We start from the raw sequence: 12127 nt of genomic DNA, 5'->3' as shown, positions 1-12127 counted from the left end.
TTTTCAATGAAATTTTAGACGAGTCATTCTATTAATGATTATAACATCCAAAAGCTGGATAGTGCAGTTGGTAGAGCACGTGCACATATGTTGAAATTTCTTCATAGCAGATGCCCAGGTTTCAACTCCGACCTATGGCAATTTCCTGCATGTATACCCACTTTTTTTGACATATTATACTATGACTTTTCTATTACTTTTTTCGACAAACTGTAGTATGACTTTTTATCGCTTTTTTTTTTACATACTTTGCCATGATTTTTTTGATATACTATGCTTTGACTATATACGGTGAGTTTTTTATGACTTTTTTCGAACATACCATACTAGGAACTTTTATCACTTTTACTAACATAATATACTATGACTTCTTTGAACATACTACACTATCACGTTTTTTATCAATATTTCCGACACACAACAATATGACTTTTTCGACATACTGTACTATGACTGTATTTGACATACTAAACCGTGACTTTTTAATGGCTTTTTTAATATACTGTACTACGACTTTTTTTAACATACTGTACTATGAATTTTTTTGACAAACTATAATATGACTTTTTATCACTTTTTTTACTTATTATACTTGACTTTTTCAACATACTATACTATGTATTTTTTATCACTTTTTTTCTAGAAACTATACTATAACTTTTTAATCACTTTTTTGACACACTATACTACGCCTTTTATTGACATACTATACTATGACTGTTTATCACTATTTTTCAACATACTATTCTATGACTTTCTTTGACAATATGCTGTGACTTTTTATCACTTTTTTCGACATACTATACTATGACTTTTTTATCACTTTTTTCAAAATACAAAACTATGACTTTAATCACTTTTTACAACATATATGTATATTTGACATACTGTGCTGTGAATTTTTGTCACTTTCATTCCTCATCACAGATGCCCGCGACTCGACTCAGAGCTGTGGCAATTTTGTGCATGTCTTCCCACTTTTTAACAATTTTTTCAACCTAAAATACTACGACTGTTTTCAACATACTTTTAACATACTTTATTATTGCTATTTTTTATATGTCATTGCTATATTTACTTTGTCTCTTTCATCACTTTTTTCGACATACTATACAATGACTGTTAACCCTATCTAATCAAACCTAAACTATGTACCCAGTTGAGGGGTACAAGTTGAACGTTTTTTTCCCCTGTCCCATCTACAACAGCAGAAGTTGCATAATTTGAGTGCCATGCTACTATCTGTACATCTGTCTGAATTGTTCTCAACTAGAAGGAGCTTTAATTATTGTACAACCATTTGGTTTTCTGTGTACATAATATATGTACAAATGTATAATAATCACCTGTTGCTGCATTCTTAGGATAAAGTTAAACCTACATTCATTCTATAAAATACTACACAAACCAGTTCATTGAATGGTATTGATTTGTTGTCATTTATGTGAATATCTAAATTAAAGTTACCTTTCGATGAAGTAATGTAATCTGACATTGCAAGGGTACATTTCTTTCTTTAGATTGTTGCCTTACGCCTCTCACCAAAAGGACCAAAGTGATTGACATAACTTTTCTTATCTTTACTGGGTCATTATTAATGTGTAAAAAGCAACCCTCAAATGTTCATATAATTGTAAATGATCAAATACATTTCATAACGAAATCAAGAAGGATAACAACTTAATCAGCAGTAGTACTCAAAATATAAATTAATGACTCTTGATTGAAATAAGTTAATTAAATTGACTTGTTCACATGGCCATAAATAATTCAAAACCCCATTAAACTTTTGAAGAATGTTTTGCAATGACACCACCATTTAATACATACAGCATATGTAATTATTATTATATACAGTATATTGATATTTCAGTTTAACAGTGAATCACCCAGTTGTATATTTACTGGGTTATTAGGTTAACCCAGCTAATTCCCTTTACATCACCAAAGTTAGACTAAATATTAGAGATACCTATCTGTGTGATGCAATGGAACAAACTGCACCCTCCAAAATTACCATAAAGTAGAACCAGAATGGTTTTGTTTAGTGCTGTTAATACAAAACAAGCACTTTCCTGCATTATATTGCATTAGTTTTAGCTATGTAGACCTAATAGCTGGTAACTGACTATGATGTGTAAGTTCTTCAAAACCCCAAAAAACATTTTAAAATGTAAATGGTCAGTTGTTCCACATTGGTAAGTTGATTCCAAGGATTGTGATGCCTAAGCAAAGAAGAAGCGAGTGAGCACCTCTGTTAGACAAAGACACAACAGCTACTGCTGTTGGAGGCTTTGGGCTGGCCGTTGTGGTGGTCGTCACAGCTTGTGAGCTGTTGAGTGTTTTCTGGACACTGTAGAAACAGGATCCGACATTACCCACTCCATCCACAACAAGCAGCTCCACATCAGGCGAACAGCAAGACGCATTGTAGGAAACCAGTGTTGTAGTCTTATTATCAGCAGCCAGGCTGGTGTTCAAGGTCCCGTTGCCCTGTTTAAGGCTAACGCGGTTGACACCCGTGCCTTCCGCCCCATCGGTCACCTGAACGGAGAGCTCCCACATTGATAAGATGCAGTTATCAGAGCAGTTAGACTGTAGGCTGAGCAGCTGACAAACCGGCGAAGTGAAATCAGTCACCTATGAGGAGAACAGGTAAAAGTCAGTTTTACATTTGTTGATTCAAACAATAAACACAATGATGTGATATTTATTGAAATGTGATTTGTGACGAGTTACCGTTTTTAGGACAGTGAAACGCAGCACGACATAGTTGGCGTCTGTGCCTCCGGGAGCTACGGCCTCAACAGTCAGGGTGACGACGGTACCAGACAAGGTGTTAGAAGGTGCTGTGAGGTTCACGGTACCATTAGCACTACCTCCATTTGCCAGGATTAAATTGGATGGGGAAGTTGAATTAAAACCTTGGTCATTGGTAGCTTGGATGATGAAGGTTCCTCCTACACCGCTCGTCGTCACAGAGAAGGAAACTGAAAGAGTCGTTCCTGGTACTAAGACGCTGTTTGAATCAGGCTAAAAAAAAGGGTACAATCTGTTTTAGTCATATTTAAAAGACTGGCATCTTAATAGTCATTTCATAGGTCTTCAGATCAATGCATTTTACTTACAGAAGCAATAATAACATTAGATGCTCGGATGTTGGTAGATGACTGCCTTTGGAAAATGACTGAGGATGCTCTGGAGGAACTATTGCTGTTCTGACCCTTCACAAGCACCACAAACTCCTCTTGTGGTATCCTGTCAAACCGAGCTAAGAAGTCTCCTCCACCCTGAGCTTCCACGCTGCCATTAACCTCTCCTGACCCAGATGAGGCAACCAGAGTGACTTCTGTCACCGTGGCGGAGTCACTCCCAGTTACGGTCACGATCAGGCTACCATTAACACCTTCAAAAAAAAAAAAAAACTGCATAAATAAGTTGAAGTAAATCATGTTACTTGGAGTATCACAAAATTCTGTTTCTGTTACCAGATCTGGGGCGATTGTTTACAACATCAAAACCTCCAAGTGGGCCCTGCGATACCTCCAGAAATTCAAACAGGAAGTCAATGGGACTTTCACCTGCAAATAAAACAAGTTGCAAGAAAGGGTTATCTACCAAAGAGGCTACATGCAGTACAAAGCATTCACATTTTTTCTTTGGATGGACCAGCCCTTCAAGGTAGGGGATAATAGATAGTAAAACTCGATTTAAGAGGACTACGGTTGACTGCTCCTCAGGTTTCTGCAAGGTAAATCAGAGCTAGCAGACTGACTGTCCAATCTGAGTTTTCTGTTGCATGGCTAAACATTTTTTTTGAATGTACACATGTTCCACCAAAACAAATTTCTTCCTGAGGCCATTTTGCAGCTGCAATCCAGTACTTTGCCAGCCAAGATGATTGTGATTGGTTTAAAGAAATGCCAATTAACCAGAGCACATTGTTTTTCCATCCTGTAATGCTATGTGAACTAGCCATACCTTCCTCTGCAGCACTTTGGAGGAAAGTCTGGCAAAGCAAGACTTTAACCAGTGTTATGTGATTCAACCACACAATCATTTTGAGATCTCACCTACAACCTTCAGAATGTAGGGATTGGTTGACACCATTTTAATTTGCCACAGTCCAACTTGTGTTTTTAGCTGCAGAGTCTGGAAGTTTCCCACTGATTGGGATGCAGTAATCAATGATCCTGTGGTGTCAGTGTTTTCCTGAGACACACCTAAAAGCAAAGCCATGGCAAGAAATAGAGCACACTGGTTCAAAGGTCATTCATTTCAACAATCAAACATTTCAATTTCTAAGATCAGTTGTTCAGGATCAGGAATTTACTAAAGCTTGGCTTTACAATACCTTTTCTATGACAAAACACCACAATGGTATAATATTTTCCCTTAAAACGACTGTGTATATATAGCATTGCTTATTAAAATCAAGATAACACCTTTAAAATATTTAATCTATATTGAAGTATCACCTGAGGGACTGATGAGAATAAAGCTGATAGACCTCGCAGTGATGTAAACTGTGAGGTTTGTTACTGACTCATCAACTGTAAAGGTGAAATTTTCGGCCATTCCCGAACTCCTGGATGCTTGCACAAGGGTCACCTAGGAGGTTAAATGAAACTGGTGACACAACTGAATTGTTTTGGAACTAAGAAGTCATTGGTAATGGCCGGTGACGGGGTTAATACCAGGGATGAGCTGGAGGACTCTGTTATTATGCTAGTGGCCATGGGAAGCTCACTCTTTGTGACTTGAATAGCCAGACCCCCTGAAGCCTGAGCCAAGTCTCTGTACACCTGGACATCGGAGGTCAACATCCGACTGTTTTGTTGTCCTTGTCCTTGGCTGTTATCACTCCGTTTCCGACGACGAAATCCCAGTAGGTTAGTAATCATGAAGTTCACCTGAGTAAAAGCAGAATTGGTGAAAAAGAACTTGAGGTGTGAAACCTCCCTCCCTTATAGGGGCTTTATGTATTAGACAACACAACACAGGGGTTTATTAATGATTTTTTTTTTTTAATTCATTCATTCAACAATTTAATAAAAAAAAAAGAAAGATTTTGTTTATTTATTTTTTTAATTTCCATACATAGTGTAATCTCTGGATATTGTAACGACTGCATATGATGTCATTCAAAAATCATGATGTAAAACCTACATAGAATGTGCCAAAATGTTGTGTTCATGTTCAGCTCACTGCCCTGTTAACTGCAGACTGACCAAGATAAAGGCTAATGTAACAGTAAATATTTGATTTTTAATTATGACTTTATTATTTCCTAAATTTAACTTAGCAGGCCTATTTCATAATTTTGCCCTGTGTGTCAGAGGGGTCTATTTTAATGATCTAAGCGCACGGCACGAAGTGCATGGCGCAGGTGCATTTAGGGCATGCCCACATCCACTTTTGCTAGTTTGACGGTGGAAAAAATGGGTACGTGCGCTGTGTGCTTGGTTGAAAACGTTTGCACTTAGTGTGTGTATTTTGGGCATAACATGCAATTAACCAATCAGTGTCATCTCCCATTCCCTTCAAAAACCAGGGGTGTTTGTACTATCATGATGCATAAATATGCACCGTAACATTTAGGGCCCGAGCACCAAAAGCAGCAAAGGCCCTAATGAAGCTAAAGGAATTATTATAGAATTATTATTATTATTCTTTCTTTTTCCCAGAAAATGAGTGGCCTTAATGAGGGGCTTTACATATTCGTAAATTCAACAAAATTGGCCGTCGCATCAAGTCTGGTGAAAAATTACGTATTTTAAGGGTTTTGGGAATAAGCACACAAAAATAGCTGGCTAGCACTCCACACAAAATTAAGGAAATTGAGCCCTTGCAGTACATTTAATGTAGACTTACGAAACTTAGTACACATATGTTGCATGGTAAGATGTACATAAAACGCCGTTGCTCCATACCCTAAACCCAAGAGGAAATTCCGTCTGTGTCATCTAAACACGTTAATGATGAAAAGTTATTAAATGAAAATCTTTGCATCAAACGGTGTGGACGCGGCATGGCGGCCATTTTGAGTCTTTACCAAGAAAGTGGCTGTAACTATACATGTATTGTCATATCTGCTTGAAATTTCCCACAATCAACAAGAGTCCACGCCTGAGGACATATACAGGCAGATATTGACTTTTAGTTGTAGGGCCACCAACAACAGGAAATCAGCCTTAAATGACAAACATCATCTGATTTACATGAAAATTATAATGTATGGTCTAAATGTGATACTGAACCGCCCCCTATACATTAACCACGCCCACTAACTCAGGTCATGCCCCTTTTCATACCATTTGACCAGTTTAAGGTAGAATCTTGTGTTAGGTGTCATTTAACTCAGTAGAGTTTCTTCTTCATTTGTGATGCTTTGGACCGCCCCCTATTCATAAACTACGTCCCTTTTCATATATGGTGACCCGTTTAATGTGGAGTCTTATGGGAGTTATCAATGAACTCAGCAGACTTCCTTTTTCACTGGTGATGGATTGACCCGCCTCACCTATGATTGGGCCACGCCCCTTTTCACAGATAATTAAATGTATGACATAGAGTCTTAGTGTGAGGTATCATTTAACTCAGCAGGGAGTTCCATCTTCATTGGTGACGATTCACAGTGTCTGATTGTCGTGCAACTGCACGGACGCAAAGAGCAGGGTAGGCCAGTAACCCCAACGCGCGCAGATTAGCGGGGGCCCATCCAATGCTGCTTGCAGTTTTAATTTTATTTGTATTCTTTTGCATGTTTGTGTGCTGCTTCGCTTACCTTACCCGCTAGAATAGTGTGAGCTATGTGCATAAGTCTAGGCACATTCGCAACAAATAATGTATTTTACGCAATACGCAGAGAATTCACCACAACACACCTCCCTGTAAGACCAACATGCCCATGTTTCAAAGGATGGACGCAGGTGCATTTGCCATTTAAAAAATGCAGGTGCTGCACAGGAAATTGGCAACTTTAACTTTAACGTCTACATTAAATTAACAAAGACACTTGCATTGGGCTTTGTGATGCGCTGCACCGCGTGCATTGTAAAATGAATTGTAAAAACAGGTGATTATTTTCAAAGAAAAATTCATCCCAATGTACTACTGGGCCTAAATACAGCACTCAGAGTGCCTATACACTCTCATGTAAAATTTATACTTCTGCATAAAGGTTTGCACAGAGCCGCAGAGATGGCTTGCAAGGCTTGCAGAGAGCCATGCTGCACCACCTAAAATACCTAACTATGCACCAGTTACCGCAGATGCTGCAAAAGTTTAGATTTAACAACAGGGAAGGGAGGTGTGATTTCCAAGAAATCTATCTGGACATTCTATCCATACTGTCTGCAACTGTGAGTCTCCAAGTGTCCGTGTGACGTAAATGCCGTCATCAGCGGGGGTAGTGTTTGTTATTGAACAATTAACAGGGGTGACAAAGGGCATAGAAAACTTTGCAGGAACAAATTCAAAGCACACTTCGGCTGTTCATGTACAGGTCCATTCCGGAGTATAAGTGAGCCTTAAGAGTAGATACTTACCACTGATTTGGTTTGCTCTATGAGTGCGATGACTGTGCTTTTCAGATGTTGGTCTTTAGCAGGTGCATCAGTGAAAAGGAAGATCTCAGAATTAGGAGGAGCACCAGTTAAAGCCAGCTAGATGCGGAAAAGCGGAAAGAAATGATACAATAGTTTTACTTTCAACTTTCTCTCATTATCAAGTTATGCAGAGACAGATTTTGAAGTAGACAAGGTCTCAAAGACATCACAGCACCTGAAGCCCTGATAGACTCAATTCCGGAAAATCTCCTCCATCGTTTGCAGATAGAGCATTAACAGCCCTTTTAAAGACCTCTGGGTCTGTAGTCCTTATCAGCGGCCCAAAATCTGGGGTTCAGGTGGAGATTGGAGAAATAAATTATTTGATTCTTCATCTTGTGCTCGCATTTGTTGAGTACTTTATGATTCATAGATCCTGTTATTGTTCTTGTTGTATTGCTGACATATTACAACCATTGACAGCACATACAAATTTGCTAGAGTTAGTCAGGCAGATAAAGAGTAAATTCATAAACTCAATAAAGAAAACATCACTTGACTTCTGTAGAAAAAACAAATAGGCAGGATTTTAAAGTTCAGTTTGGAGAATATGTTCTACCTGGATCATTGAAAGGTACAAGAATGTAAACTGGGGGCTCATCTTCTGTTCCCACTTTAGTGTTGATAATAGAGGAAGTGACAGTCTTCACTGCTTCAATGTCATCACGCATGCTTCCTGTTGTGTCGATCACGAAACAAAGCGCTTTACCTTTGGCAATTCCCATCATCCTGAAGTACAGAGAGAGATATACATAAGACAAAAAGATGGAAAAACTCTTAACCTTGTGTATACAGAACTGAAACATGGAGACTGGGTTTCATACTGGAGGAAGGTTTTGTCACCAGCAGCTCCTCGAATGTCCTCTAGTAGCTCACTTGTTGCAGCTATCGCCATGTTTGCTGCTGTTACGTGGAGCTTTCCGTGGCTGGCATCGAAAGTGTCTTTGTTGATCCCACCTTTAGGTTCGATGTTACTTGTTCGATCAAATCCACCTCCATGGCTGCATTTCCCTGTTTAGCATTAGAAACAGAACAAAAACAAAACATTTTATAAAGGTTTAAACATACATTTTCCCTAGAGAAAAGCCATGTAAGAGACCATGTTAGCAGCATGGACATAGCTGTCCAGCGATAATGGTCAGTCGATCCACCACTTTGGTCCATACTAAAATATCTAGATGGACATTTATAGTCCTAAGTGTCCTAAATGTAAACAACATATTAACTCTGGCAGGTTTTCAGCGTGCAGTGTGTTCACACTGGAATATGATAACATGAAGTATACTCAAAACAGGCAGTATCCACACTAAAAATCACCTGATTTTGCAATGGACACATCAAAGTAAAGGAGGTGCTCACAGCGGGAAGAAATTAAAACTTATTGTGGATGGTGGTGAAACCAATCCATAAACAGTTCAAAAAAACAAAAATAACTGGCGGAGGCATTTCAAAGTTGCAATTAAATTGCTTTTGCATGGCACACATGGCATCATTTCCTGTTTTAAACAGTTATGTTGATTTTTAGCGTAATAAAGGCAAAAAAAACAATTTAAAACTAGAACTGCAAGCAGTTTTGACGGGGTCCAAGCCTCATTGCGCCAGTCGCCCTGATGTGAGTCAACACTGCCGACTCGGGGAGCGAGCGAACGCGGAACCCTAACCCTAAGGGTGTGGAGGCAAACATCAGGAAATATCGAGAGGTGTGAGCCGGAAGTTCTGCAGTACATTGACGTTGCAAGTATCTCAGAGCCCTAAAGGATGCTTGACAACCTCTGGTCCATCTGGTTTTATTTTCTATAAAAGCTTGTAAAACATCACAATTTTTGACCCACGATTTGATACAAACCTTGATAATTTTATTTCTCTCACTTTGGTCCTAATACATAAGCCACATGGCATCATTTTGGCAGTGATTACTTCCCAGTTTCTAATACAGTAATACAACAGATACCTTATTTATTGATGTTGATTGATTTCAACGCTGATTGATCGAACAAAAGATTTTGAAAACAATGGGTCTGAATCAACTGGTTACCCTGCGCTGGAGACGCATAATCTCCAGGCTCTCAAACGTTCTAACACGGTTCCCGGCCCCTTGGGCTTGGACCCCTGATAAACAGTGGTGACAGAGAAGGCTGGACTCTTTAATTTTTTAAAGATTTCTTAGAAGACATATTTATGTTGAAATAAATGCACCTACACAAGTAGTTATTTATCGTGTATCTTCGATCAACCGACGGTTGCCTTGCTGTGTCAGTGCCTATAAACACATTAACTGTCCATTTACATTTACAACCCTAATGGCAAACATGAATTTCTGTCTTCTATAAATTAAATCCAAGTATTAATATAGGTAGGAAGATCAAGGTTATTTACCATTTGGTTTGGTGGAAAAAAAAGGCACAAAATTAAAATATCCAGACGTAAGTATCTTTTCTTGCAGGATATCTTCCAAAATGTTGTTGCTGCAGTCGTCCCCATTACAGTTGCGACAGGTCGCTCTGTTTTTAGCTGTGGGGGAAAAAAAACTTTTTTATCAGTGTTCACTTTTGCCAAATGATCTCTCTAATCATATCAATCTCTTTCTCTATATTTGCTTCTTTTGTTTCTGTACCACAGCCAAACACACACCCTGACATTAGAGGATCTCTCTACATTACTTTATTTTATATTTTATAATGTTAAATTGTATACCCCATTCTCACTATTTTTTGTTTAGATCATTTTGTTGTGTGGTCTTCCTTCTCTTTCTAATCTTAATTAGCATTGTTGAAGAGTGGTTTTCATTGCCAAGGACTAATTCCATGTAGCGTAATGGTTGTGCAAATGATAAATTAACAACTCAATCCTTAAGAATAACTTTACCTGCTATGTTACCAATGTTGGCTGATGATCTGATCAGATTGGAGTTTGGGAGTTTGTTTCCCATTTCCACCCAGTTACTATGGCTGTAGAAATCCTATTAAGTAAAAAGGAAGGCAGGTTAATTATTAACATACATGTAATAGCAGCATAACTCATACATCTCCTAATACCAAGAGCACTTACCAGAACAAAGCTGTTCTCTTCACTAGGCTGTTAAATAATTAAATGAACTGCAGTGCGTACAAATTTGAAATCAACCTGTCAATAGTATTACATTGTTGCGCTGCTTGCTGAACATGAGTATACGTTTTGAAGTATAACATTTGTAAGAAACTGTAATGGAAACAAAACAATAAAAAGTACCTGTAAAGGGTGTAGGATATTTCCCAGTTCTTTTCTCGCTGCCTCAAAGTTTTCTCGCTTGTTACTGGCCTTCACAACTGATAATCCTTCTGTGATGATTTTTCTCCCCTCTAAAAATGTTTCATTGTCAAAGTGGTAGTGAGGCAAGTCGTAATTAGACATGTCTACTCCACGATTCTTTTCTTGGATTAATTTGATGGCTTTGCAAAAGCTTTTGGAGGATTTTGATGCTGAACATGCAGCAGCAACAGCATTAGGAGTCAAAGGCTGTGGACACACACACACACACAAACACTTCATAGTATTAATACTAAACAATTTTCAATAATAACACAGGCACTGAGCGTTTGAATTAAAAACTCCAATATAATTTGGATAAATTAAATTCTCACAGGAAAAGTGAAGTCTTTGCCCTCAGCCAGGGCCAAAGCACGGCACGCCTGCGCAGTGACATTTAAGAGTGCTCTCTCAGTGATATCCTCATGAATCAGAGAGTCTCCTCTGAATAAGTTAAATAGTTTAATACCAAACCCGAGGGCTCCAGTCTGCAGAAGTAGGAGACACAACGCTGCCAACCAAGACATGACTGCAACCTGTTAAAGAGATTAAAAAGCAAATTTTACTGCTTATCATTGATGGCTTATGGGAACACACCAATTGTCAACAGCCAGTCCAGAGATTTAACTACAGATCTAACAATGAAATGTGTTAGGGTTCTTCATTCATCCCTGAACTTTGATCTAGAACCAGTTAGGTCTCTTATTTATCCTAATTTAAAAACATTTTTTTTGTAAAAATACATAAAAAATGTGTCATGTGTAATATAAACTTTTCCAACCAACCTGGTATTAAACATTTTGAAAAGAACCATTTTTGAAAATGTACCAAGCCTTTGCATTAAACTGGATGAAAAACTAATAATGATCAGATATTACTATACAGTACCTTAGGTCTTGACGTTGTCTGGTAGACTATCTGTTGTGACAACTTAATTCATAATGCTCATGTCATTAATATACTGGGTGTGTTTGACCTCTTGCGTTTCTGCTTTGCCTGTTTCAATGCTTTCATTTTCACTTCCAATGATTGTGTGAGAAACCTGCTTTTCCAGTTAATGTAATGGCATGTGCTACAGTACAATTAAAGGAGTGACAAAGAACAATACTCACATTCCCGGCTGCTCATATTTCTCTAACGCTGAAAACACTTTAGAAATTTTGAATTTTAAATCCTCTTATTCAACTGCAAATAAAAGTAGTTTGTAGCTTCTCTCCTTGTGTTCTGATAAC

General features: G+C 38.2%; 1 protein-coding gene across 3 annotated transcripts; it reads right to left on the bottom strand.

The window, feature by feature from the left end:
• Nucleotides 1-1559: 1559 nt before the first annotated feature.
• LOC117955702 (von Willebrand factor A domain-containing protein 7-like) lies at nt 1560-11854 on the bottom strand. Of its 3 annotated transcripts, none has more exons than XM_034890353.1 (16): nt 11784-11854; nt 11231-11431; nt 10839-11105; nt 10476-10569; nt 9987-10121; nt 8435-8621; nt 8170-8339; nt 7786-7898; nt 7551-7667; nt 4698-4913; nt 4479-4611; nt 4074-4223; nt 3489-3581; nt 3129-3406; nt 2740-3033; nt 1560-2640 (listed from the first exon to the last, which is right to left on the bottom strand). In XM_034890353.1, the coding sequence occupies exons 2-16, from the start codon at nt 11420-11422 to the stop codon at nt 2182-2184; spliced, it is 2898 nt and encodes a 965-aa protein (XP_034746244.1). In that variant the 5' UTR covers nt 11423-11431; nt 11784-11854; the 3' UTR covers nt 1560-2181. The 3 variants fall into 3 exon arrangements, with proteins under 3 accessions (XP_034746244.1, XP_034746245.1, XP_034746246.1); XM_034890354.1 differs by having other exon boundaries at nt 11231-11426; nt 11775-11836; XM_034890355.1 differs by lacking the exon at nt 11784-11854 and having other exon boundaries at nt 10839-10948.
• Nucleotides 11855-12127: the final 273 nt, after the last annotated feature.

The sequence above is a fragment of the Etheostoma cragini genome, chromosome 13, assembly GCF_013103735.1.
Source record: "Etheostoma cragini isolate CJK2018 chromosome 13, CSU_Ecrag_1.0, whole genome shotgun sequence".
NCBI classification, from domain to species: Eukaryota; Metazoa; Chordata; class Actinopteri; order Perciformes; family Percidae; genus Etheostoma; species Etheostoma cragini.
The sequence above is the reverse complement of the archived record's forward strand: the minus strand, read 5'-3'. Positions and strand labels throughout refer to the sequence as shown.

Bases quoted from the DNA above. Each gene is read 5' to 3' on its own strand.
- LOC117955702 (XM_034890353.1), bottom strand. From the start codon at position 11,422: ATGTCTTGGTTGGCAGCGTTGTGTCTCCTACTTCTGCAGACTGGAGCC. The intron at 8,622-9,986 runs GTAAATAACCTT...AATGCTAAACAG, and splicing joins TTTTTCCACCAAACCAAATG to GGAAATGCAGCCATGGAGGT. The intron at 4,914-7,550 runs GTAAGTATCTAC...GCTTTTACTCAG, and splicing joins TAGAGCAAACCAAATCAGTG to GTGAACTTCATGATTACTAA.